At 34.9% G+C, this 26,233-nt stretch overlaps 4 protein-coding genes across 5 annotated transcripts; 1 reads left to right on the top strand and 3 right to left on the bottom strand.

The window, feature by feature from the left end:
• The first annotated feature begins 1,195 nt into the window (after positions 1 to 1,195).
• On the top strand, positions 1,196 to 3,868 carry LOC131594313 (lysine-specific histone demethylase 1 homolog 1). Its single transcript, XM_058866408.1, has one exon. It carries the CDS (start codon positions 1,398 to 1,400, stop codon positions 3,798 to 3,800), a length of 2,403 nt encoding a protein of 800 aa, XP_058722391.1. The 5' UTR covers positions 1,196 to 1,397; the 3' UTR covers positions 3,801 to 3,868.
• A 2,372-nt stretch (positions 3,869 to 6,240) lies between these two features.
• On the bottom strand, positions 6,241 to 12,531 carry LOC131594312 (protein phosphatase PP2A regulatory subunit A). Its single transcript, XM_058866407.1, has 13 exons — positions 12,376 to 12,531; positions 11,779 to 12,274; positions 10,901 to 11,147; positions 10,023 to 10,135; positions 9,038 to 9,117; positions 8,635 to 8,776; positions 8,444 to 8,524; positions 8,206 to 8,310; positions 7,902 to 8,084; positions 7,733 to 7,825; positions 6,999 to 7,138; positions 6,866 to 6,932; positions 6,241 to 6,564 (listed from the first exon to the last, which is right to left on the bottom strand). The coding sequence occupies exons 2-13, from the start codon at positions 12,169 to 12,171 to the stop codon at positions 6,445 to 6,447; spliced, it is 1,764 nt and encodes a 587-aa protein (XP_058722390.1). The 5' UTR covers positions 12,172 to 12,274; positions 12,376 to 12,531; the 3' UTR covers positions 6,241 to 6,444.
• Positions 12,532 to 14,211: 1,680 nt separating this feature from the next.
• Positions 14,212 to 18,598, bottom strand: LOC131594311 (aluminum-activated malate transporter 9-like). The gene is made up of 6 exons (XM_058866406.1): positions 17,975 to 18,598; positions 16,798 to 16,935; positions 16,436 to 16,705; positions 16,002 to 16,138; positions 15,757 to 15,903; positions 14,212 to 15,057 (listed from the first exon to the last, which is right to left on the bottom strand). The coding sequence occupies exons 1-6, from the start codon at positions 18,387 to 18,389 to the stop codon at positions 14,374 to 14,376; spliced, it is 1,791 nt and encodes a 596-aa protein (XP_058722389.1). The 5' UTR covers positions 18,390 to 18,598; the 3' UTR covers positions 14,212 to 14,373.
• Positions 18,599 to 22,043: 3,445 nt separating this feature from the next.
• On the bottom strand, positions 22,044 to 23,037 carry LOC131594310 (dehydrin DHN1-like). Of its 2 annotated transcripts, XM_058866405.1 has the most exons (2): positions 22,785 to 23,037; positions 22,044 to 22,637 (listed from the first exon to the last, which is right to left on the bottom strand). In XM_058866405.1, the coding sequence occupies exons 1-2, from the start codon at positions 22,942 to 22,944 to the stop codon at positions 22,195 to 22,197; spliced, it is 603 nt and encodes a 200-aa protein (XP_058722388.1). In that variant the 5' UTR covers positions 22,945 to 23,037; the 3' UTR covers positions 22,044 to 22,194. The 2 variants fall into 2 exon arrangements, with proteins under 2 accessions (XP_058722388.1, XP_058722387.1); XM_058866404.1 differs by having other exon boundaries at positions 22,044 to 23,036.
• Between the last annotated feature and the right edge of the window lie 3,196 nt (positions 23,038 to 26,233).

The raw sequence follows: 26,233 nt of genomic DNA, 5'->3' as shown, positions 1-26,233 counted from the left end.
ATCAGATTACACCCCTTTGAACACATCTAGAGAAAGAATTTTAAAAGAGTGAGCCAACACAATATTTAAATAAGTCTAATGAAGTACCCTTAAACCGTGAAGGAGTCTTCATGCGCTGACAAGAAAAGGTATTGTAGATTCCACAAGTGTCATGGGCACGAGACAAGTGAAGCATGCACCTCAAAGACACATCTAAAAAACTAATCAAATATAGGAAGCTTAGGAGAAGGTGATCAAAGAGAATAAAATGATTCTCTATAGAAAGCTGCCTATAGGATTGAATCCTTGTGTAGAAAAGACTCCCTTCGGTGGGATGATACACCACCATGGAATATAATTCTGTTGGACAAGTGACATCAAACACAAGAGAGGGGGATAGTGTTGAATTGTGGTATTTAAAAGTCATGATTAAATTTAAGGTTTTTCTACTTAAAAAGATAATTGTGTTAGTATTATTAAGATCAAAGTAAAATAGAAAGCAAAAAGTAAACACAATAAAGTAAATTGAAGAAAGTAAGAGATAAGGATTTAGAGAGATGTTAATTAAAAATAGAATCGTGTTAGTATTCATTCAGGTTTGGTCTAACGTTAGCCTACTCCTATCCCCAAGAGATCTTTTTGAGATTTTGACTACAAAATCTCAAGCTTTTACAAGTTGTTGCACTCTGATAAACTTGTCTTGAAGAATGTCTGTAAGATTGTGTCTAACATCTTGCATGTTGTATTTGTCTAAAAAGTGGCCAAAGGGAGAGTTTGTTATTACATATGATTGACAACATTTTATAGACAACGTGTGAAGCAAGATGTTCTGCCAAGATATGAGACATCTTGTCTCTATATGATCAAGACACGTCAGAAAGAAAGCAACATGTTAAACATAAAGTCCTTCATTCTGCGAGACATCATGTCTCTCTCTAGATTGTTTCGCGCGCAAGTTAATTTGAAGAATTCCCGCGTTTTTAAGGATATGTTTGCTTTTATACATAATCAAGAATTTGACTTTTTTGCGCGTTTTGAACTAAGAAAGTTTTAATCATAATCACTTTTAGCAAATATTAAATTTGAGAAATTCTAACTTGTTCAAGAGTTAATCAATCAAAGCTTTGCAATCAACGTTCAAGACCTAAACCCTAATGAAATTTGAAATTGAATCTTATTGCTATTTAAGAAGACATTCTCCATTGTGAATACTCAAACCTTAGATAACTAAACTTGTCGTGTTAATTTGTTGAGTCTAATGTTATTTTAGTGTAAAACTCTATTTCTGTGTCTTATTTCTAAGTTAGGAGATTAGAGTATTTGAGTTGTAATATCGTTCATCATTCATATTTTCTTTGTAACTATTCAAATAATTGGAAGAGTCTTTGATAGAAAGTGAACCAAACCAAGTCACTGCCATGAACCAAACCACCATGCATTCCGTTTCCGATTCCGAGCTAAACTCAAACTCAGCAACACCATCAGAACAACAACTCATTGATACACCAATGACTGAACCACCACAACCCCAAAACGACGTCGTACCAACATCCCCTCAAAACCCAACCATCAACAACTCCTCCGAAGACCAAACCCCCACTCTTCTATACCCAAACCCTACCCAACCTCGAAAACGACGTCGTCGCAAGAAATTCTTCACCGAACTAACCGCAACAACCTCACTCTCCAAAAACCGCAAAAACGGCGTCGCTAAGGACTGCGACGACGAAGCCCTAATTGCTATTTCCGTAGGGTTTCCTGTTGATTCCTTAACGGAGGAAGAAATTGAAGCGAATGTCGTTAAAACAATCGGTGGTTCCGAGCAATCGAATTACATTATTGTTCGGAATCACATTCTTGCTAGGTGGAGATCCGATGTTAATGTTTGGTTGACTTATGATCTTGCTGTGAAGTCGATTCGGTCTGAACATAGGGGTTTGGTTGATACGGCTTATAGGTTTTTGATTGAGCATGGTTATATTAATTTCGGGCTTTCGCCGGAGATTAAAGCGGTGAAGGTTCGGTCTTTTGATGGAGTTGAGAGGGGGAGTGTGATTGTTATTGGTGCTGGGTTGGCAGGGTTGGTTGCGGCGAGGCAGTTGGTGTTTTTAGGGTTTAAAGTTTGTATTTTGGAAGGGAGGACTCGACCGGGTGGGAGGGTGAAGACGAAGAAGGTGTTTGGTGGTGGTGGTGATGGTGGTGATGGCGTTGAAGCTGCAGCTGATTTGGGTGGGAGTGTTCTTACTGGTGTTAATGGGAATCCTCTTGGTGTTCTTGCTAGACAATTGGATTTGCCGCTTCATAAGGTTAGGGATGTTTGTCCTCTTTATATGCCGGATGGAAAATGTGTTGATTCGGAGGTTGATTCGAGGGTTGAGGTTTTGTTTAATAAGTTGTTAGAGAGGGTTTGTAAGCTTAGGCAGGCTATGATTGAAGAGGTTAAGAGTGTTGATGTTCCTTTAGGGACTGCGTTGGAGGCGTTTAGGAGGGTTTATAAGGTTTCGGAGGACAAGGAAGAGAGGATGTTGTTGAATTGGCATCTTGCTAATTTGGAGTATGCGAATGCTACTCTTATGTCGAATTTGTCTATGGCTTATTGGGATCAGGATGATCCTTATGAAATGGGTGGTGATCATTGTTTTATTCCGGGAGGGAACGAGACGTTTGTTCGTGCGTTGGCCGAGGATCTTCCGATTTTCTATGGAAGGACTGTGGAGTGTATTAAGTATGGAAGTGATGGGGTGTTGGTGTGTACTGATGAACAGGAGTTTCGTGGGGACATGGTGCTTTGTACTGTGCCTTTGGGTGTTCTTAAGAAGGGGTCGATTTCGTTTGTCCCCGATCTTCCTCAGAGGAAGAAAGATGCAATTCATAGGTTAGGGTTTGGTTTGCTTAATAAGGTTGTGATGCTGTTTCCGACTAATTTCTGGGGTGGGAACATTGATACGTTTGGTCATTTGACAGAGGACTTGAGTATGAGGGGTGAATTTTTTCTGTTCTATAGCTACTCTTCGGTGTCTGGAGGCCCGCTTCTCGTGGCTCTTGTTGCCGGGGAAGCAGCTATTAGGTTTGAGATGATGTCGCCGTTGGAGTCTGTTAAAAGGGTGTTGGATGTTTTAAAAGATATTTTTCATCCGAAGGGGATCGTTGTTCCCGATCCCGTTCAGGCAGTCTGTACTCGGTGGGGACAAGATACCTTTGCGTACGGATCTTATTCTTACGTTGCTGTTGGATCTTCAGGAGATGATTATGATATACTTGCAGAAAGTGTTGGGAATGGGAGGGTGTTTTTCGCCGGAGAAGCAACAAGCAAACAGTATCCCGCAACAATGCATGGAGCATTTCTTAGTGGAATGAGAGAAGCTGCAAACATTTTGAGAGTGGCAAAGAGTAACAACAATTCTTCAATGCCCTTCGAATCAGCCAAAAATATCACTGCCACCGATGAGAATGACGATTTGAACAAACTATTTGCGAAACCTGACCTGAGTTTCGGGAGCTTCTCCGCGGTTTTTAATCCAAAACCGAATGATCTTGAAACTAGATCAATACTAAGGGTTAAAATTGGAGGAACTGTATTGGATTCTCCCAGTCTTTATCTTTATGCATTGCTTTCAGTTAAGCAAGTCATCGAGTTGAGTCAGGTCGAAGGAGACGAGAACAGGATGAGAATGTTAAATCGTGACTTAGGGGTCAGTTTAGTTGGGAAGAAGGGTTTAGATAGCAGTGTTGAATCTCTTATTGTAAACATAAAGTTGTTCAGATCTCAGCTTTATGAAGCAGAAAATGGTCTTAGTAGTAATAGTGTCATGGAAGAATGAAATCTCCTGGTTGTATTTAAATCTTCAACTAGACCTAATTAAATTCTTTTTTCCTTCTTTTCTTCTCACTCTTGGTAATTTTTCTTATTGACTTCCCACTGCTGCATTACATTTTTTTATGATTAATGTTTGAATGTAGAAATGTTTAGTGATAACTTTGTTAATTAGCATTGTATCAACTATCAAGAAAGCCAAAACAAAAAACTTTGTTAATTACTAATGCTCCTCAAGAATATGTTGAAATCATCTATAAGTATGATCAACATCTAAATCCAAGACTCTTGTGTATGCCTCTCAAGCTTCTAGTGTCACCAATAATCATTCTTCAACTTATCTTTGTGTATTGCAACATTGTTATGTGACCATATCTAATAAATTTGTTTGTAATGCATGTTGTCTCGGTAAAGTTCATAAATTACCTTATTTTTTATTCCTAAACTATTTATAGTAAATCTCTCGAACTAGTTTTATGTGACTTATGGGGTCATACATCTATTGAATTCTAATATGGATATTAATACCTTCCTAACTTGTGTAAACACTCATTTCAAATTCATGTCGATCTACCAAGCTGAGTCGTCGATAACGCTATAGCGGCATCCTAGCAGTGCAAGACCTTGGCGCCAATAGCGGAAATAGCGGCCGCTATTTGTGTAGTCGTGGTGCGCAATAGAGATTCTATAGTGGTTTACAGATCGCTATTGTGAAGATTAGGGTAATATTGTAAGTTCAAATTTATTTTAAGGGTAAATTGGTTTTTTTTTTCTCTTTTATTTTATTTGACCAATATAAAAGTTCCTAATGATGCTATAGATCATTTTCAGCTCTCTCTACACTCAAATCAGCAAGCAGTCGATATATTTTGTCGTTCTCTTTTTCTTCGTAAATTTTCTTCCACATTTTTCTCAACCTAAGAATCAACAAGCAACTAAAATTCAGCAAGCGATTAAAACGCAGCAAGCGGTGAATCTTTCTCATCCATTCTTTCACATTCCTCTTCACCTATTCATCTTTTTCTTCACTTTCTTATCCATTCACATCTATTTGTCTGCTATTATACTGATTTCTCATCTATTACCAACCATTGCATCATCTTCTGCAAGTTTAACACAAACTTCCAACAACAACAATATTTTCAAATCTATTGGTGACTATTGACATAGGTTTGTGATTTTTGTGATCTCCCTTCAACGGGAGGAATAACACAAGCTAAGAAACATCAATTGAGGGTAAGGGAAGAAGTTAAAGTTTGCAGAAAAATGCCGGCTAACATTAAAAAAATTCTGCAAGACACTTATGACAAAAACAAGCGGCTAGTGATGCATATATGATTGATGTTAATGTCAGTGAGGAGGATGAAGATATTATCCAAGAAATATTATGGTGCTTACATTTAGTTATTTTGAGCACATTAATAATTTGAATTTTGATGGTAACTTATATTGTGGTGTTGTTGGAATTTGTATATGTTGTTGCAAATTCTATTTTTTAAATATTATGTACTTTGTTGGAACTTATTTTAAATATTTTGTGTTGATGTGGAGTATTTACTTTAGATTTTAAAATTCGTCATTCCATTATTCCCTATGCCGCTATAACGAAGGTCAGATATTAGGTGTCGCTATCCAATATTAACAACCTAGCTATCAAGTATGTCCCGTTATAAAATTCATAAATGACCTAGGTATAACTCATAGATTAACTTGTACTCGCAGCTATCACCAAAATAGAACACATGCACATTGTTAAAAATGTCCTAACCCTTCTAGTTCATGACAGACTACCCTTACAATTTTGGGATGATACCTTTCTTGCATCCTTTTATCTCATAGACCGATCACCATCACCTACCATGCAAAATAAGTTACCATTTTTCTTAGTCAACCTACCATTCCCAAATTATTAAAATCCTCAAAATATTTATGTGGGCATGTTTCCCTCTCCTCATACCCTATAATAAAAATGTGTGTTTCTAGGTTACTCAATCATCCATAAAGGAGACTATTGTCTTGATTCAACTAAAAATATCTTCATTCTAAGAGTGCAATTTTCAACAAGCTCACGTTTTCCTATTTAGAATTGTTTCCTAACACCATTACACCCAACACTGAAACTTTTTCACATGCAGTCTAAGTAGTTCTAAATATCTCATCTGATAACTCCTTCACGAGCTTTATTTAGATTTCTCTCTATATAGACACGAGGCAACTTGGTTACTTTCTTGGAATAGAGGTTCATCACTCACTCAACGGTTCACTTCTCTATCAAGCCAAATACACTAGGGATCTGCCAAGAAAGGAAAATATGATTAATGCCAAGGGCATGACATCTCATGGGTATGTCTAGTGGAACAAACAAGGCTTATATATTCTTTCAAGTAGATTACGAATATATCGTTTCTAGTAGCAAAGCAAAACTTCTTACAAAATAGCCACAATGGTTAATCATAAAATTAGTGATTGTTCGTCAAAAATCATCCATCCCATTTCCGGACAAAGTTTTTTATAACTACAGAAAACCTGGAATCATATAGGTATCAGATAGAAAGAAAAAAGCAAAGCAGGATCTCAACAATGACTTAATACAAAGGATTGAGCAAATTGAATATTACAAGTAAAAAAATAACTAAAGTATGTAAATTGATCTAGCTGGACATCTTCACTTGATCACTAGATTGTAGCGCTTGAGAAGCGAAAAACCTCACATCAACGTCTGGATCCTCGCTAAGCTCATTAAGACATGGACGGATGGTACTCTCCACAACCTTCATTGTTCAAATGGCATTTAGTTGTGAGACAATAAAAGAATATTGCATTCTGACAGAGTAAACTTCTACTAGTAGTTCTAACTTCAATCAAATAATAATGCTTTCAACAAACAAAAGTCTGGTGACAAGTTTGGAATTCCTTTTGGAGAGAAGAATCCAACAAACAACCAATTCAAATTAGCATAAAATGAGCAAAACCAAGATTTCAATTATATAGAACATTCAAATAAGTTGACAGAAAATTTGAGCATACATAGGAAGTGCATTAAAGATGAGATCTTAAATGCAAGTTACTTACAGATTCATCAACAATTGGAATGAGAGACTGCAATACTTTAGCAACATTGAATTTGATATTGGGTACCCTGCAAGACATATTATCAGTACTGGCTCAAATAAAGACATGCAAGGTGAGGACTATGGAATTTTACCTGTCTTTTGATGCATTAACGACTAGAGGAAGCAGGTTCGTGGAAGTAATTTCTGAGCCCAGAACGGGAGCTAACAGAGAAATAGCGTGTAGAATTGTCATTCGATACAGGTAATGTGGATCATTAATCATGTCCAAAACCTGCAAAGATACTTGTTTAGCTTTATCGTGAACAGCACAACAATCATAGATAACACAAGCATTCAGAGAGTATTTTGAAATACATTACAGTCAAAAGAGAAGTATCTACTGTAACATAAGAAAATTTATGCATGGATTATTCAAATTGATACACTTTATTTCATTTTCTTCAAATTTCAGCACATGCCTTAAATAATTTCTTTTGCATATTCCAAATCCTTTCCCATATTTCATTCCACATCATTTCTTTTCTACTTCAGTCTTTAAAACTATTGTATTTTTCCAAACTTAGCATTATTTCTTAATTTTTTTGTTTGTGTTAGGCAATAGTTGAGTATGGACTTCATACTATCGCCTAAATTATTAAGAATTATTAAATGCGGCAAGAAACCTTAACTCTTTTTGCATTTTTTTTTATTATTTAACTTAGATTTTTTTTCATGGCAGAGGCAAATAAAAATTGTGATCCAAACCCTACAAGTTTAAGCAAAAGCAATTTCAAAGCATTGGTTGAGAGGGTCCTTATCCATAGTTTAAGCCTTAAGGTATAATGCTGATTAACATCAAGAAATTAAGTTCATATGGTAAAAATACTTGGGGAATAATATGCTGCATTGCCCACTCTGGTCCAAATTCTTCTGCTAAGCGTTTCACATTATTGGCAGCTGCATCACGGATTGAGTATACCTACAGCCACAACCAATATAGTTGAAGTCAATATGACGCCTTTAATGTAAATATAAAGTTTAGTATCTTCGCAAACCTTGTCCTTCAGCCATTGCATGCAAAGAGCTCCAAGCTTATCATCAAAGAAGCCTACACCCAACTGACTAGCTAACAATGGTATATATTCTATGATTGCAAGTCTAACTCTCCAGTGCCGATCCTCAGCAAGCTCAACAATAGCTGGTAAAAGCGACTGAGATAAGAGATCAATACCAATAACCTGCAAGGAATACGTTCATATACATGACCTTAGCTTCAATAGAGGGAATCTATGAAAGGTAATAAAAAGCATTTGAGATGTAAATTGCCAATCTCAAAGAATGTCAATTTAAAGCACAAACCTGGTTCACTTGATCAAGCTTGCTGATAATATTTAGCCTGACATCAGGAAACTCATCTTTCAAAAGAGAGAGGAAAATAGGGAGAAGTTGCTCAATTGTTGCATCCTGCAATAACCACAAAAATATATTAAAAGCAAGAACATGCATGCATGCTCTCCTTCTTTTGGGTTGATGCATTATCAAATATGTTAATTAATGCCAATACGACCTATGGGCTTAGAGCCATAGAGTTTCATACCTTCCCTAAGACCGGTGCCATTCCCATTATAACCGAAGCCAATGCAGAGCGAACATGTTGAGATGAATCTGTCGATAACTCCTACAACAGGCACACTTGATCAGTGATTTACAATTTAATGTCTTTAGACATCAAAACTATCATAAAAATGTTAACCTGGGAGAATAGTGTTTTTTTATGGTAATCCATACCTTTACGCATGGTAGAATATGCTGAATGGCTAGTTCAGGACTTAATATGCGGGAGAACTTAGTCACTTTCCCAGCAGCAGCAATACGTACTTCCGCCTCATTATCACGCAGCAGCCGAACATATGCAGGAACCAATTCCGTCCTAAAAATTCATCGTCGTCATCATAATATACAGTCAATTAGAATCATAGAAACAAGTGCTTTTAAATCATGCCATGCATCAAGAAGAAACTGATACGGAGTTATAATTTGTATATATTGATCAAGATGCAAGGGGTTTTTGACCATCTGAAGAATGTCTATTATATAAACATCAGAAACAGATTTTCATAAAGCACCAGTAAATAAAGGCATACAGGAAAATAATGATAAACTAATACATGAAAACGGATAAGAAAGTTACTTGGTGGAATCAGGACCAACAGCTTCACAGAGCTCATAGAGTTGATTGGCAACCATGTAACGAACACGCCATGACTTATCCTGCATGATAAGTTATTCAACTATGAAATAAAGCATGTAGTAGAACATTATTCTAGAAACAACATAAGCGAGTAAAAACATTTGTTTTTTTGTTTTTCGTATTAAAAACACCTAAATTTCCTTAAAATAAAATGAAAAAGGATGGGGTCGTGAATATGAAGAGCATGCTGACAACCAACTAAAGTGACACTAGAAGAGAGAATACACTTTCTAACAGACCTATAGCCAAGGTTTAAACTCATTCAGTTGTTGGAGAGCTCCAAATGCAGTAGTTACTCATTACAACTCGGCATGATTAACATCTACGACACATGACGAGGAATGTGAAGAGTAGTGTATTAAGCACATAAATATGTGCTTTAGGGTGATGAATGATGCTGTCCTTTGCATTATCCTTTACAATTGTACGACTAGCCTATTTTACTGAACATTAATGCATTACACATCCACATTGGTTACAGTTTTCTCGTATTTCACACTCAACATATTCTTTCCTAACCTTAACTGTTCTTGTATGTCCACTCATCCATCACAATATTCTCATCCATGCAAAATTTAGCTTATGCGCCAGTTGGCACTTTCTGACCCACCATACCATAATACATTGTCAGAAGCTATAGTAGAAAGATACATCTCTGCCCATAAAAACACAAACCCCACATCTCTGCCCATAAAAACACAAATCCCACTCATATATTCATGTGAAAGGATGCCTAAAGATATACTATAAGAAGAATAACAGTCAGAAAGCTTGGATGAGACGTATCTCAACCGTGGACCTCGTATAATTGTTGAACAAAATTATTTTGTAGTTCTATGTTGGTAAATTAAATGTTACTGAATTAGCAAGTCAGACAGTACAAAATGCATATCTTCCCACATAATATTCTTAATGCTTAATATACCTGAGAAAAATTGACTATAACAGGAAGAATATGTGCCACACAATCTTGAGGCTCCAACAATTTTCCAAGAGCTGCACAACCCTCAACAGCAAGAAGCCGAACAGAATCTTGATCTACAAGAACAAGAGTCAAGAAGTTATTATTATTTTTATATACATATAGATACGTTTGGTAGGTTACTTCAAATACATTTTGCTATTCAATAAATGAGCATAAAAAACAAAAAATTATATTTAATTCACTTAACAAATTGGTCAGCGAAATATACTAATAAACTGACAAATGACAATCTCTTCAGTTTCTAATAAGGATTAAGGAAAATAAATAAACTTCAAGATTTAGAGAAACTTAAAGCTTTCATCTGAATCACAAATAATGCGAATCTTTTGAGGCTACATAATCTAAAAAACCATTTAACAAATAAAATTTAACAGAATGCCAACTTAAAATAAGGGTAGGCAACAATAATGTAAATGCACTCATGATTACAAAAATTTAAAACTTTTCATGAAATGCCAAGCTACTTTTTCTCTCATGATTACCTTGTCGATTTATTAGACTTAAATAAACTTAATTCCCTACCTACATGAAGACATCACGATCAAGCATAGAATTTCATTATCCCATTTGCGAAAGCCCTAGATGAAAGATATTTTAAAACACCATTCACAGCTATATATTACCAGCTATCTATGTCAAAATTATTGAACTAATTATATAGTTATATTATATTCAAATATCACGTTATCATTATGTTTTGCCTACTTTTGTTTAACACATCAACAAAGTGGTGAAGGAATTAGTCATATGAACTTCACATACACCAAGAAGATCGTAATGTTTTGCCTACTTTTGTTTAACAGATCCACTTCACATACCATCCTGTGTGAGATCATCGAACACAGACATGATGTCGGTTTTCAAGTGAGCAGCTTCAACAGTAGCAGCAAATTTTCCCAGGTTGGTAGCAGCAGATCTCCTAACCATAGGCATATCATCTTGGCACAACTGCCCATATATGGTTCTAAGTTCAGTCTTCAACGCATCTGGTGCACTAGGGTAGGCAATATGAAACAAGCCACATGAAGAAACTCGGGCAGTGAACCACTCACCAGAAGCCAGCCTCTACACATTCAATATCACAACAACAAAAAAAAAAGCAAATTGATAAATGCAATGAATGACAATCCGCTCAGGGTTCCTAATATAATAACACCAAACATTTTAAACCGTGTTGTCAACCACAGATCACGGGAAATAACCGTTTGTTCAAATTCTTCTATACTAAAGTACTACAGCGCTGCTACAGCCTCTAGTTGAAAACACTCAATCCTAAACAGAGTATCACGGAACCATAGATATTTGTTTAAATGTAGCTACGCTTATGGGCTATTATAGCTTCAATCAATGTAAAAGTTTTTCGACTTCTCAATAGCCAGGACAGCAAGTGTAGTTGCAAGTTGCAATAGTCATATTTGTCTGCAATTTTCTATTTTTATGCTATTAAGGATCAATCCTAACTTAACAAAACAACAGTGTTGCAAATAACCTAAGAAGAACGGACACGGATACCAGAAACACGACATCAACCCTGACACACCTGATACACTTTTAACACCAATAATAATTGGAAAAAATGGGAATAATTTAAACGGAATCAAAAGTGTCTGGACACTGACACACCTATTTTTAGAGGTGTCGGTGCTAAATAGCTGATAACTATATAAAAATGTAATGCAATTATGTTAGCTACTACCTTAACTAAAGGAATAAAGTGTTCAACCAAATCTTGCTCCCTCATCTGAGCACCAATTCTACAAAGCGACTCAACAGACTTATCCCTAACACAAGTCTCCTCAACAGTACAAAGAGTTTCCAAAGGCGGAAGCAAAACGCTAGCATGCTCCACACCACCAACATACGGAACAAAAACCCCCAATTCCTCAGCCGTTGCAAGAAGCACCTCATCATCATCATCGTTATTCTCGCTGAGGAAAGGAATCAGCTCTTTCCTCGTCCTCTCCTCACCCAAAGCACGCGCAATCGTCGAAAGCCTACGGATCGAGTTCAGCCTCAGTTGAATATCCTCGTTCTTCAACTCGTCGATTAGAACAGCAATCGGATAGAGAGGTTGATCCACCATAGCCATGTCGATGTGAATCCAAGATTCGCTCGGTTTCAAAACGCAAATTGAAAATCAAATCGAAAATCAAAATGAAATTATTCTTGAAATCTGCAATGCGATGCTTGATCTGAAGAAAAAAGCGCGATTCAGAATCGATTATAGAAAATCGATTAAAGAATGTAAAAAGAAAATGAAAAAAAGAAAGAGGGTGAAGAAGTGATGTTGAACCTGAATGAAGAGAATTGGATCGGATCTAATGATTGGATAAAGAGAGAAATTTTTGTGTTGTTAGAAATTTCTCGAGAAAATCACCATTGGAGGTGTAAGAACTGCTTTTGGTTTGTTTGTTGTTTGGCTAGAGATTTTTTTTTTCAAATCGAGTTTTTTGGATCTAAAATGATTCTACCCGACCCACAAACAAACGGGTTTTATTTTTCTTTTCTTTTTCTGAATTAAAATTTTTTTTTATTGATTTTAGGTACGGTATTTAATTTTAAAAAGTTTTTAATTTTCATTTTTAAAATTTTAAATGCATTTGTGAAACTTTTATCTTGACCAAAATACAAAATTCATAACGGTATATAATTTCTAAAATAAATATTAATTAAAACATTCAACAAATTTAAAATAATGTTTTTGTCAGGTAGCTAGTGGTTGAAATTCATTTTTTAAAGGTGAACAAATAGAATGTCACGGGTTCGAACATGTGAACAAATAAAATATTTCTTGTAACCCTACATCTAATATCATACATAGCTACCAATTGAAATGAGTATAAGAACATAAAATTTTAAAATAATTTATTATAATGAAATGATAGTCATGCCAAAAAAGAGTATTCAAAATTATATATCTTTGTAAATAATAAAAAATATTTTTTAACACTTTTATAATTTTTCAAAAAAATACATGAATTCTAAGGTGAAGGGAATGTCCTTAGTAGTTAAATGAGGGGTATGCAGCTACTCAATCCATAATCCTATGACATCGTCTAACTTCTTCTCGATCTCTTTTAGTATTATTTTGTTTGTTGATTCCGATTGCCCATTCGTCTACAAATGAAAAACAAAAATAAATTTTATTTTTACTTCCAAGTCATGACAGAAGCCAACTATGACACTGCTGGCGAACTAAACTCCATTGTCTAAAATGATCACTTCTATGTATCTAGTATTTTGTGTGAATATCAACTTGTCTCTCTCAACTTAAAGATTGAGGTATTTATAGCAGTACTGAGTCTGGATTCCAGACCTTTTGAAAATAACAATCACTTTTGAGAGAATGTGGAGTGAATAGTTAATCCCCAATTATTCAGGAGAGGTTGGTTACCTTTCCCATGACTTTCCACACCATTGTAGACCAAAGACTTGTAACCTCTCAAGTTTACGCGATTTAGATGAATTGTTAAGAATTTGACCGGCGTATTCAAGAAGAAGGCGTCTCATCTAATAAATAGGTGCTCGATCTAGAAAACAAATGATTAGGAACACGTCGTGGGCGAGATACCATATCCCTTGCCTCCAAATTAACTCTTGTAGACCTTTTACAAATATACCAACATAATATTTTTATTTACAAAGTAGAAATTTACATAACTTTAAAAATTAAAATATTTCAAGATAAACAATACTTAAATTTGCAAAATTATATATTTAAGTCACAAATTTCTTTAAAAAAAATATTATTAGAGCCACATGTTTTTCACTTAATTCATTCCTATAAATTTTAGTAAAAAATTACTCTTAATTATTTAATTGGTGATAAAAAGTTAAAATTTAATAAACTTTAAATATAAAGAATACATTTGTAAGACTGATTTTGTTTTGTTTTTTGAATGACTTATTTGATTGATTATGTGTTTAAATAAAATAATACAAATATATTTTATTAGATACTAAATAGGCTAGAATGAAATTCTGAAAGTAATCTCTTTGGAAGAAAATGTACTTTCATCTTACATGGATGTAATCTATTTTTACACTATCTTCATTCTTCAATTGGGAGATTTTAAGAAAATCAAAGTGGCTTCTATAAGTAGCCAAGTGCCCCACGCAGTGTCACATTACACTTGAGTAATCCAAATATATTTGTTCCAATGGTAAAAAAACTAAACAATAGTTTCGTTAACTTTCCTTACCTTAAGTTATTTCGGTTAGTAGTTATGCAGCAACATCCGATCCGATTATAAAGTGAATGTTACAAAGTGTATGTGTCTAGGTGTATATGTCAATCCTTAAATTTGAAACAATCAAACAACCTACTCCAACCAGTTGTTACAGGTGGTTGTTGCTCAAGAGGATCCTTAAACTTTGCTTTCTCACCTAACTCTTCAAAAGAATCCACAAGGTTCTGTAGTCTAGCCACAAATTCAATCAAAAGTGATGTGAATGTTGCCAAAGTTAATGCACTAGCACTTTCATATGTTTTTGATTCTTCCTGTTTAGTCATTGCATCTCCTTGAAATGAAATATGTTCAGGCCAAGATGTTTGTTTCCTCAACATCTTTATGTCGGTAACAACATTAGCAGGCTTAACGACGTTGCCGCGCGCAACATTTTCTTCCCAACCTTTAGGAACTCTAACCGAACTTAAATCAAGCACAGCTTCACTCAGTGACTTGTACTCCAAGAAATGACTTTCTTCGTCCATTTGTAAGAGGTCTTGAGAATCGCTTTCGTTTCTTGGCCTGTTACCGATTTCCCAAAGTTCTGAATTTACAAGAAGGAAGGACTTTTTGTCGATCTTTTGTTGTAATTCTTCTGCTGCTTCGTGTACTTCGAAAAGAATGTCTTCTTGGCCTAGTTTCTCCATCTTTTTAACTTTGTTGCCTAGTTCGCGGAGAACTTTAGCTGCTTCAGAACCTACCTTCTTAAGTTCGTTGCGGAAAACTTGTCTCTTCTCGGCCGGAGCCTATTTTACAAAAAAGAGGTTTAGTAAACGTGTCTTCGCATAGGTTGAAGAATAGCAAATATACATGTTTAGTTTGAAAATTTTGAATACTAATCAAGCAATGCAGAGAATTGTTGTCAAAAAGCGGATGTATCAGTACTTATGAAGCACAAACACGGACAGTGGATACGACACCAACATTGACACCAGTAATAATTTGAAAAAATAAATAAATTAAACGCAATCAATCACAAGTGTCGGTGTCGGACACAGTCACACTTTTTTCCAGAGGTATTGGTGCTACAGAGATCAATATTATAGCCTAGCAAAATTTTAGAATCGCCATTGCTTTGTGATTCATGATTTAGTATCAAGTGTTATCCAACAACAGCTCCATAGCATTGTAGCGTAGAGAAATTTGATCTAACCGCTATTTTAGGGGATTTGCGATTGACAACATTGTGAAGAGAGTGCCACCCAGGAGTATTCTAGTTACTAATTATGATTAAGAAACATAACATCACATATAGAAGCATAAATTAATTCAATTGAAGTATAGGACCTCAATTGTGCAAACTGGATATTCTTCGCGCAAATATTCAGAGACTAGTCCCTTGAATCAAATAAGACTACAATAGGCGGCAAAACTTTCCCCTCAAGATTTGAAGTAAGGACCGAAAGGATAATATCTAACAGAAAAAGTTGCTACATAAAATGTACCTGTATTTCAGAAAGTATACATCCATGCATAGCCATGACCATAAACGCACAATGCCTAAGTGCTCCACTTACTTTAACATAATTCTTCCATGGATATCTAAACATTTTGTATCGACCGTGAGGTGGCTCCCAGATAGCAAAACTCATCTTCAATCAACATTATGCAAACGCAACAACGAGTCAGAAAGACGATCATTTTGTTCTTCATAAAAATGACAGAAAACTTAAGTAGATAGAGATAATACCAATGCATCCTCTGTGCTTGTAGATTCAACAGCTGATCTATAACCACTGTAAACTACATCGTCGGAAGCTTGATACGTAAGAATTTTTGACGGCACCCTCTCGTATTCAATGCAGTTAAGGTAGTTATTTACAACACCTGAAAAGAAACTTAAACAAAGCTATTTAATACATGAAATAAGGTCGAAGCAGCAACACTAAATGTTAGTAGTTTTTGTTCTTACAAGTTAAGGCCTTGTTTGGATAAATAGGTTACTTAAGCATTTTTTAAGTTATCCTGATGAACTAATAGAAATAAACTGAAAACAACTTATAGACGTATGTATCATAAACCGTTTACATACACTCTTCCAAACAATATCACAAGTATTAACGCAAGTAGATAAATTTAAAACTTAAATAAGTAAATCCAACAAGAAAAATGATTGTACTCAACCTTCTATTGATGTCGCAACGCCCGTGAAATGTTTCGCAACAAGATTATGTAGATCCTCACCGGCCCATATTGGATATATGCCCACATTTACGCCAACAGATACAGCAGCACCAAGGGCAATGAGCAAAAATCTATTTGTAGCCGTATGGATAAATTCCCCGGTTCGATATCCGGATACAATAATGTAACAATAGGTGATCAAGAACACGCGGAAACCGTATTCATAAGCCTTCATTGTTGGGTATAGTTTTGCGTATGTGGCACAAAATCCTACAAATCACATAGCATACTATCAGCAAAAGAAGGTATATAAAGTAAAGAAAAAAAGAAGATTGAGATGAAAGTGATTTGAAAAATCAGACCTACAACGAAGATGCTAACCATTATTATAATTTCTTCCCATTCTCCAGCTAAATTTGATAGCATTCCCAATGCTAAAGCAAGTCCTCCAGCTGATAAAGTCCCTAATCCTCTGTTTAGCCCTTTGCTAAGAGTTGCTCCTACACGAATAAATAGTGACCAATTATTGTTTAGTACAAGTGAAAAGTTTGTACTTATGTTTGTGTTGTTGACCCAATGGAAAGTATGATGAAAATGGTTTTAAATTGCAATGTTGCTGATGCGGTAGTTTTTACAACGGCATCAAACTGCAATTGCGGTGTGATTTGAAATATCACCCGTCCTTCCACATTAGACACTACATCAGACAACTTCGCCAAGATTTCTTCAGGTACTTTCGTATAAACTCAATTTAGAACTCCAAAACTTAATTTACTTTAGAAAAATCTTAATATAAAGTGTTTTTTAACCGTGTATTTCAAACTCTTCTCAATCAAAATTCAAACAGCAACAACCACAAGATATTATGTAACTTAACCTATTACACACGGGCACGGTATGGACATTCCGGTATGAAATATGACATTTAAAAAAAAAAAAAAATTTCTATAAAATATATCACCAAATTGTTCAATTCAAAACAAAACACCGCAATAAAACCTTAAATAGTTAAAAATTGAGTTAATTTACCATAACAAAGAAAATAAAATACATCTTACATTATATTAAAATATGCAAAAACAATCAATTTCACTTGAAATAGAATAATAAAAAAAAATAAAGTATCACAAATGCTAACTTGTCTTTATAAAATTAAAATCAGTTTGTAAGGTAAATAATTTCTTAAACTTTTATATTGAAGTATTAGTTTAATAAACTCTATTTAATTTAGTTTCTAGAGATTAACTAAAATATTAATTCAATTTAGTCTCTTAATCACATACATTTCTAAATTTTCTTTTGTTCAATCAAGTGTTTTTTTTGGTCATATCATTATCACTCTCACACCAATTTAGATTCTACATATGTTTCATTAATATTATTCTTTACAACTTGTACTCTGGTACTAGTACAGTAAAAAGGACTAAATAATAAATATAAAAAAAATCAATAGAATAAAATTTATTTCAAATCTCGCCACGTGTAATTTCAAAAACTAGATAAAAAAACTATGGTAGTACAATAATAGTGTTATGTTACCTATGCTGAATTCGAAGACGACAACAACAGTGAGAATGGCCCAAACAGAGTATCTACCGACATCAGGAAACGGTTGTTTAAGAAAAATCAACAACGAAATCAAGATAAGAGCAAGACCCATTTTCGCCGAAAATATTATCTTCCTCGGATCAGACGCACCCATCTCCCACGCTCTCGCCGCCACGCGCTTCACTTTTTTCCAAACCTCCACGATCCAATCGGAGATTCCCCGAAACGAACAGCACCGCCGTGGAAAGAAATCCTCGTCGTCTGATTCCGGTAAAGGGATACCAATCTGAGAGTAACCACCACCACCACCACCTCCTCCTTTCATGGATGATAATCTCCCTTTTCTCTCCAGGAAACTGTGACGAAAGGACCCTAGTTTGGGCACTCTTTGTGAAGATGACATCATGATTGAGTTCTGAGATGAGAAATCTGAGTTTGGGTTTAGATGATTTTGGGCGGCGTAAGAAATAAGAATGAAGGAAGAATAGTCGTTTGAGTTGAATGAAGATTGAAAACTACAAAGACGTTTATCTAGTTGCCTCTTTTATTGGTAGATTGGTCCATTTTTTAGTCGTGCGTACCCACTATTATTTGCTATTTGGGGTAATATATGGATTGTGGATATTGTATGGTACCTTTTTCTTTATCTCTTGCCTAACTATAAAAATAAAAATAAATTGAAAAAGAGATTTGTTTCTAGATATAACTATTTTCTAAATTATGGAATGTGTTTTTCTTTTCTTAAATATAATTTTAATTAACATTATCCATTTGTATGAAATTTAAAAATTAATATATTTAAATATAAAAATAATTTAATAATATTGCACGTAAAATTTATGTAGTAAGTTTAATATGATTATTATCGTTTAAGATTTAATTTTAATTATTATTAAGTATATTAGTTAATTTGTTGATTAGTATTTTATTCAATTGTGTTATACATTGATTAGTCGTCTCTTAACTTTTAGTATATAAAGAATTTTTTATTTGATGAATCTTCTTTGTTATTTTATTTATGAATTTTTATCTTGTGTTTTCACTCCGCTATTCATTTTGATCCATTGATGAGGTCCTAAATCATCCTCCTGTTTTGAATCTCCATCATAAACCCTGGTTAAGATGTAACAACATGGTTCTCTCTTGACTTCAATGATGTATTTCTAAAACCATTACGAAATCAATCATCTAGTACAATCGAGCCTTCGTGGTTAAGAAGCAATTAGAGAAAAGATCTGCACAAGGTGATATTTTCAGAGTTGTTGATATTCATGAGGAATTGGCTAAATTTCAATAAAGTAATATTGATATCTCCTTATATTTTACACAGTTAACCCCTTTGTGGGAAGAGGTTCAGAACTTTTAAGCCAATTTATGATTTCACTTGTGTCATTCCTTGCACGTTTGGTGTTGCTTTTGACCTCAAAAAGTATAATGAACATGACAAAGTAGTCAAAATTTTAGAGGTTTGAATGAGCAATGTGCACATGAGCGCTCTCAGACTATACTAATTGATCATTTTCCTAATTTGGATAAAAAAATTTCTCTTTTGATTCAACAAGAAAGATAAACACATATTCTCATATTTGGTGAAATATATGTTGATCAACAATCAATTATTAATCAAGTTCAGCAAATTAATTCCAACAAATATTTTGCACATCGTGGTTCTTATAGCTATAGAGGTTGAGGATCTTATAATGGAGGAAGATAGCATTGTCAAGGCATTACTCACACATGTACTCATTGTGGCAGACATAATCATACAATTGAGACTTGTTTTATTCTCCATGGCTATCCTCCTAGTTATCAAAACAAATATCCTAAGTCAGTGAATCTTGCAGTTTTTTAACAAAAGCATATTGATTATGTACATAACCAAGGGCCTGTTGCATCTAGTCCTACCACCCTTTCACAGATTTCCATCCAAGAACAATATAATAAAATTTTGAAGCTTCTACAACATTTATATTCACAAAATTTAGCATCAAACCCAATTTCTACTGTGCCTCATCCCACTGTGAATTTAGTTATCTCCCATATAACAATATTTACTTTCATACCCACTCCCATAATTGGTAAGAACTCCACTCTTTAGGTCATAGACTCAAAAGCAACCATACCACTCACTGTTTGCAAAAAAAAAATCTTTGTTTTATAACATTCCACCTATCTCCATGTCACTACCAAATGGTAATAAAATAATGACCATCATAGCAAACACAATATCCTAATCCAACTCACTTATCCTTCATAATGTTTACTACATTTATGGTTTCAACATTAGTTTATTTTCAATATCTTAATTCTTGAAAACTTCTAATGCAAATTTCTTGTTTTCTCTTGATACATGTTTTATTGTGCAGATATTGAACTAGCGAGTGATTGGTACAACTAAGAAGTTTAGATGATTGTATATGTTGAATTCTTCACAAATGGGTTTGGCATTATCGACTAGGTCATATTTTCGATTCCATACACAAATGGATTCTAAGTCAAATGATTTTGCCAATGTTTGGCATTTTCGACTAGGTTATATTTTCGATTCCATACACAAATGGGTTTAGGATTTATTGTAAAATACACTAGTACCCATCCTCCTTGTGATATATGTCATTATGAAAAATATACGAAAACACCATTCTCTCATAGTCGTACTCATTCCACTCAAATATTTGATATATTATATGTTGATATTTAAGAATCCAATGCTTCCCCCTTTGTTTCCGCTTTTAAATATTTTTTAATCTTTGTTGATGACTTTAGTAGATTTACATGGGTCATTTTTATAAAAAATAAAGGTGAAACAAGAAATCATCTCAAGAATTTCATTTCCTTTATTGATACTCAATTCCATAAGTAACTTAAATGTTTGAGAATGAATAATGAACTTGAGTTTATCATGCCTTCATTTTCTTTCTAAAGGCATCCTTCATCAAATATCTCGTGTTAAAACTCCTAAAATAGGGGTATAGTTGAGAGGAAGCATCAACATATCCTCAATGTGACCCGAGCCCTATTTTATTCAATCTCATATCCCTAAATTTTTGGCATATTTCAATTCAACAAGTTGTCCATATCATTAATAGAATCCAAACTCCAATTCAACAAGTTGTCCATATCATTAAAGAAATCACGTCAAATGAACGTGTCTTACAGTGACTCCGTATAGGCAGAAGCAAATGTCATATGTTACATGACTGTCAAGATGCACTCTAAATGGCTCGATCATATTATTTCCCCTGTATGAAACAAATGCAGCAGCACACAACCAATTCTCAATGTAGGTTGACGCAACTTCAATTCTGGTAATGCGAAGGAAGTGAGAGATGATCCATCCATAAAAATATCCAAATACAAATATTAATAACAAATGGAACAAATGAGTTATAAAAGTAACAGTAATAGTGAAACGATTGTTTTCAGAGTTTAACAAATGAGTTATAAAAGTAACAGTAATAGTGAACGATTGTTTTCAGAGTTATTATCAGCCATTGCACTTGTTGTTAGTATAAATCCCTAAAATTACCCAAATCAAAAATGCATCTTCAAAAATAGCACAAATCATAGATGCATCTTCAAAAATAGCACATAGCACAGACAAAATCTTCAAATTATTTTCATGATAGTGGGAAATAACACATAAAGGTGGAAAAAAACAATTCCAAACCTTAAAGACATTGGGACTATCCATTGTGTATAAGATTCTGAAAACCTGCTAATAGTCTAAATTATAATATAAGACCATTGATGTACTTATGAGATTGTGACAAGTTAGAACTTAGTTGCATTTTATGTACTGATTCAAGTGCCGTTTGATGTTAGTAGAACCACTTAAGTAATATTTAAGTAACATGTCAAATTTTTTTTTTTTTTTTTACTAAAAGATCTTAATCCAAAGAACACATCCAATTCTATATAGATTATCTAATTTAAGGGTTCTCTCTTAATCCAAAACTATCTCTAATTTAAAAGACCTCTTTCTTTATAAAAGATGTTTTCTACTTAGTTAATAATGTAGAAACCTTTTCTTTTATGATGAATATATACGCACTTCATCTATTGAAAGTTTTTTATTGATAGTGATACAACACTTATTATACAGTACAGACCCACCTCATATGAAACAAATTACACAAACCAAAAGTTTTATACATTATTGATAGTATGCATATAATATATGTATTGATATTAATCATCATGATGATGATCTAGTGTCCAGTGCATCCTCCAGTACCAGGAAGCTTCTCCTTAATCTTCTCCATAATCCCTTTCTTCTCTCCATGTTGCTGATCTCCATGATCAACACGGTGCTCCTCTCTCACATACTCTTGACCAGTGTTTCCGATACCACCTCCACTAGCTCCATAACCAGTTGTTCCATACCCTGTTCCATCAGTATTGGTTCTTGATTGTTCAGTACCAGGAATCTTTTCCTTAATCTTATCCATAACCCCTTTCTTATCTCCATGATGCTCCTCTCTCACATACTCAGTAGTTCCAGTTCCACCGTATCCTGTTCCGGTACCATAACCACTTCCAGTGTTGGTGCTTCCATACTCAGGCTTGGTTCCATAACCACCAACACCACCTGTGTTGGTCCCATACCCTGTGGTTTGATCATCACCACGATGTTGTTGACCATGACCATGACCTGCAGCACCGGTAGTTCCACCGTACCCTGTGCCTGTACCATAACCACTTCCAGTGTTGGTGCTTCCATAACCCCCCGCACCACCTGTGTTGGTCCCATACCCTGTGTTTTGATCATCTCCACGATGTTGTTGACCATGCCCATGACCTGTAGCACCGGTAGTTCCAAAGTGTTGTTTACCGGCTTCACCGGTGAACCCACCGCCACTAACAGGGTTGCCATATTGATCAAGTTGGTTCACTGGGTTTCCATATTCATCGGTCATACCTGTTTGAGCAGCACCATATTGGTTTTGATACTGAGACATTGTTATTGCTATTTTTCAGACAAACTAAAACAAGGGGAAGTTTTTGTGTTTCTGTTAACGTTATTGTTGTATGAGAGGTTTGTTTTATGATTGATGAAATGAAACGTGATGTTTTTATAGGCGAATTGAGGTATTGGACTTGAGACAAAAATCTAGGACTGTGTCGGTGAGTATGGTTTTGGAATTTCAATGTCTGACACGTGCTAACGTTGAATCGCTACGTGTAAGGACACGTATTGATGTGTTTATCGAAAACGCGACAGTGATTTTGTTGCTTTGTGATTCATGAGATGACACGTGCGGTGCGTGTGTGGCATGGAGGTATGTGGAAAGCAGAACTTGTGAAAGACATGGATAAGATTTGAAGTATACAACAACTTCTTTTACTACTCCATCTACTAGCACATCATGTCGGTCTTAAATGTTTGTGTTGAAAATGCTGTTTGGGATTCTGATAGTCATACAAGTTTTGTCTCTTATGGGATTTGTGAAAGATTTTTGGAAAGATTTGAAATCCTATTTTGTGAGGTTTCTAGTGGAATTGCATAAGAACATAGGCTGTCTAGAGGATCCAATAGCTCTTTTATAGTCTTAATTTTAGAAAGGGGGAATTTTTTAAATCTTTCTGATTGATTGTATGTACAAAGTTTTAGTTAAGGTGTTGGTTAATAGATTGAAGAATGTAATTAATTTGGTGATTTCTTAGACATAATCAGCTTTTATATTAGGTCTCTAAATTTTGGATGGTATTCTCATTGCAAACTAAGTAGTGGATGAGGCCAACCGAAAGAAGCGTGAGTTATTATTGTTAAAAGTGAATTACTATTGTTCAAAGTGGATTTTCATAAGGTTTATAATTCTGTTGATCATAATTTTTTGAACTTTTTTATGGAGAAAATGGAATAAGGAGTAATTGGAAAATGGAATGTCTCAGATCAGCTCTCAGATCAGCTAAGGTGTCAGTACTGATTAATGAAAGTCCAATTAAAGAACTATGTACCATAAGCTATGCCAAGTCTAAATGGTACATAGTTCACACTAGTACAACCCATCAAAATAAGAGATACAGAAAGGTACATAAAGCCTATATCATAGAAAAGGGAGAATCGCACTCCTATGCTAAAACACGTGAGATTCACACCAATCCCATATACTCCACCCCATTATGATTCACCTCCAAATATGTCCAATGGAGTTCTACTGTCTCATATCCAAATAGCTTGAAACTCCCTGCCTCCAAATAAGGCAAAATGAAGTTGAAAACAAACTCTATTATGAAAACAAAAATGTTACAAGTGGACAGTGCAGAGTATTAACTCACAACCGAAACGAACTGAAAATTGGCCTCCGAATTGACACAGGTGAATACCAGACCGAGACATAAAAATAGGATTTCGCCTAAACCGCCCGATTCACCCAAAACTCCGCCGTTGGCCATTCAATAGCTGATTCCCAAACACGCAGCCGGGTTGATTATCCATTGGTTGAGGGAGTAGTTAAAACCTTTCCCTTTGCACTTCAGTCATTTCCACGTTGCAATCTTAATTTCTTCGCACATTTGTTCCGCTGATCTCGAACTATCTCTAAATACTTTTTCATTACGCCCATTCCACAATATCCAAATACAGGCGAACCAAATTACGTTGAATTTCTCCGCTTGCAATCTGCCCATTCAACAAAGACCTCCAAACTGATGAAAGTTTTCTATAGCATTGTTGTGCATAGCTGCATAAATGTTAAGCCATCTTAGGACCGACGCCCAAACCTGCCTAGAGGAACTGCATTCGAAGAAAATATGAGAAGCATTTTCAGTAACCGCGCATCCAAAAGGGCAGTCCGATTGAGTTTGATTGAGAACTCCTCTCTTCACTAAGTTATCCTTCGATGGAACCTTATTTTGGAAAAGTCGCCAAACTAGTACTGCCACTTTTAGCGGTACGAATTTATTCCAAGCTTCTATGAAATTTGTTTTTTCTTCAAATGAAGTTCTCGCCATAATAATCTCATAAGCTTCTTTGACTAAGTATTGTCCTAAACCCCAATTCCAATTATCCCTCCTCCCTGAATCGAGTGTTAGGTTCTGAATTTTCTCTCCAATATCATTTTCTAATGCTAACTCTTATTGTGATAGATCTCTACTCCACTTAAATCTATGTTGCCTTTCCTCCCGGTCGTTTAGAAGCATATCTCTAATCAAGATGTTTTTCTCTTCACATATACTATATAGTCTTGGATACTTATCCTTTAGCGGTACGCAATCGCACCACGGATCCAGCCACAGAAGGGACTCCTCACCATTCCCTATATTTCTTTTAAGGTTACTTGCCATCCAATTAGGTTCAAATCTCCAAACTCCTTTTTCTATGTTTTGTAAATCCTTCCACCAAATTGAGCAGTCACTCACCTCCCCAATTATTCTACCATTCATCTCTCCATACTTACTTGCCAGCACTTTATACCATGTAGTATTTTTATCCGAAAGTAATCTCCACTTCCATTTTTCTAATAGGGCTAAATTAAAGGCTTTTAAATTCTTAATACCCAGACCCCCCCTCACTTTTGACCTGACACACTCTATCCCATTGCACCTAATTAATTTTCCTAGTGTCCTCCCGTCCACCCCACAAAATTTTTTTGAAGAGAGATTCGAGTTTTTGATTGATACCTGACGGAGCCTTAAAGAAGGAAAGGAAGTAGACTGGTATAGCATACAGGACTGACTTCATGAGAATTATTCTCCCACCATTTAAGACTCTGAATTTCGAATATGGAAGCTTTCCCATCATTTATTTAAGGCAATCAATTGGTAACATATCTATTCAAAAGAGGCTATAGATGGACTTGGTGACGGATCGGGTCGGGTGCGGATTTCACACTACTCAAATCCGCATTTGAAATCGACACCTGAACCCAAACTCAAATCTAAAGACTGTTCGGGTGGCAAATAATGCCCACGCTCATACCCGTTGGATTCAAGTTTTTTTCACCCAAACCCGCAACAAAATAAATATAATATATGTTTTATATATATATATATATATATATATATATATATATATATATATATATATATAGAGAGAGAGAGGAGGGATATATTTACTCAAAGAGTAAGTTATCAACACTTACTCCCATCTTGACCATTGATTTTTCTCAATCTAATGGTTAAAATTAATGAGTATTAGTTTTCTCTCTCCACATTTAATTACTCATTAATTTAAATCATTAGATTGGGAAGAATCAATTGTCAAGATGAGAAGTAAGAATTGATAACTTACTCATGGAGTAAATA

Source organism: Vicia villosa, linkage group LG4, assembly GCF_029867415.1.
Source record: "Vicia villosa cultivar HV-30 ecotype Madison, WI linkage group LG4, Vvil1.0, whole genome shotgun sequence".
Classification (NCBI taxonomy): domain Eukaryota; kingdom Viridiplantae; phylum Streptophyta; class Magnoliopsida; order Fabales; family Fabaceae; genus Vicia; species Vicia villosa.
The sequence above is the reverse complement of the archived record's forward strand: the minus strand, read 5'-3'. Positions and strand labels throughout refer to the sequence as shown.

Excerpts from the sequence above, each read along its gene's own strand:
- LOC131594313 (XM_058866408.1), top strand. The coding sequence starts at position 1,398 with ATGAACCAAACCACCATGCATTCCGTTTCCGATTCCGAGCTAAACTCA.
- LOC131594312 (XM_058866407.1), bottom strand. The coding sequence starts at position 12,171 with ATGGCTATGGTGGATCAACCTCTCTATCCGATTGCTGTTCTAATCGAC. Across the intron at positions 8,311-8,443 it reads TGGCACCGGTCTTAGGGAAG|GATGCAACAATTGAGCAACT; the intron begins GTATGAAACTCT and ends TGGTTATTGCAG. Across the intron at positions 8,085-8,205 it reads AGCTTGATCAAGTGAACCAG|GTTATTGGTATTGATCTCTT; the intron begins GTTTGTGCTTTA and ends TATTCCTTGCAG.
- LOC131594311 (XM_058866406.1), bottom strand. The coding sequence starts at position 18,389 with ATGATGTCATCTTCACAAAGAGTGCCCAAACTAGGGTCCTTTCGTCAC. Across the intron at positions 16,139-16,435 it reads CGTTGCGACATCAATAGAAG|GTGTTGTAAATAACTACCTT; the intron begins GTTGAGTACAAT and ends GTTTCTTTTCAG. Across the intron at positions 15,058-15,756 it reads GTATACTTTCTGAAATACAG|GCTCCGGCCGAGAAGAGACA; the intron begins GTACATTTTATG and ends TTTGTAAAATAG.
- LOC131594310 (XM_058866404.1), bottom strand. The coding sequence starts at position 22,944 with ATGTCTCAGTATCAAAACCAATATGGTGCTGCTCAAACAGGTATGACC.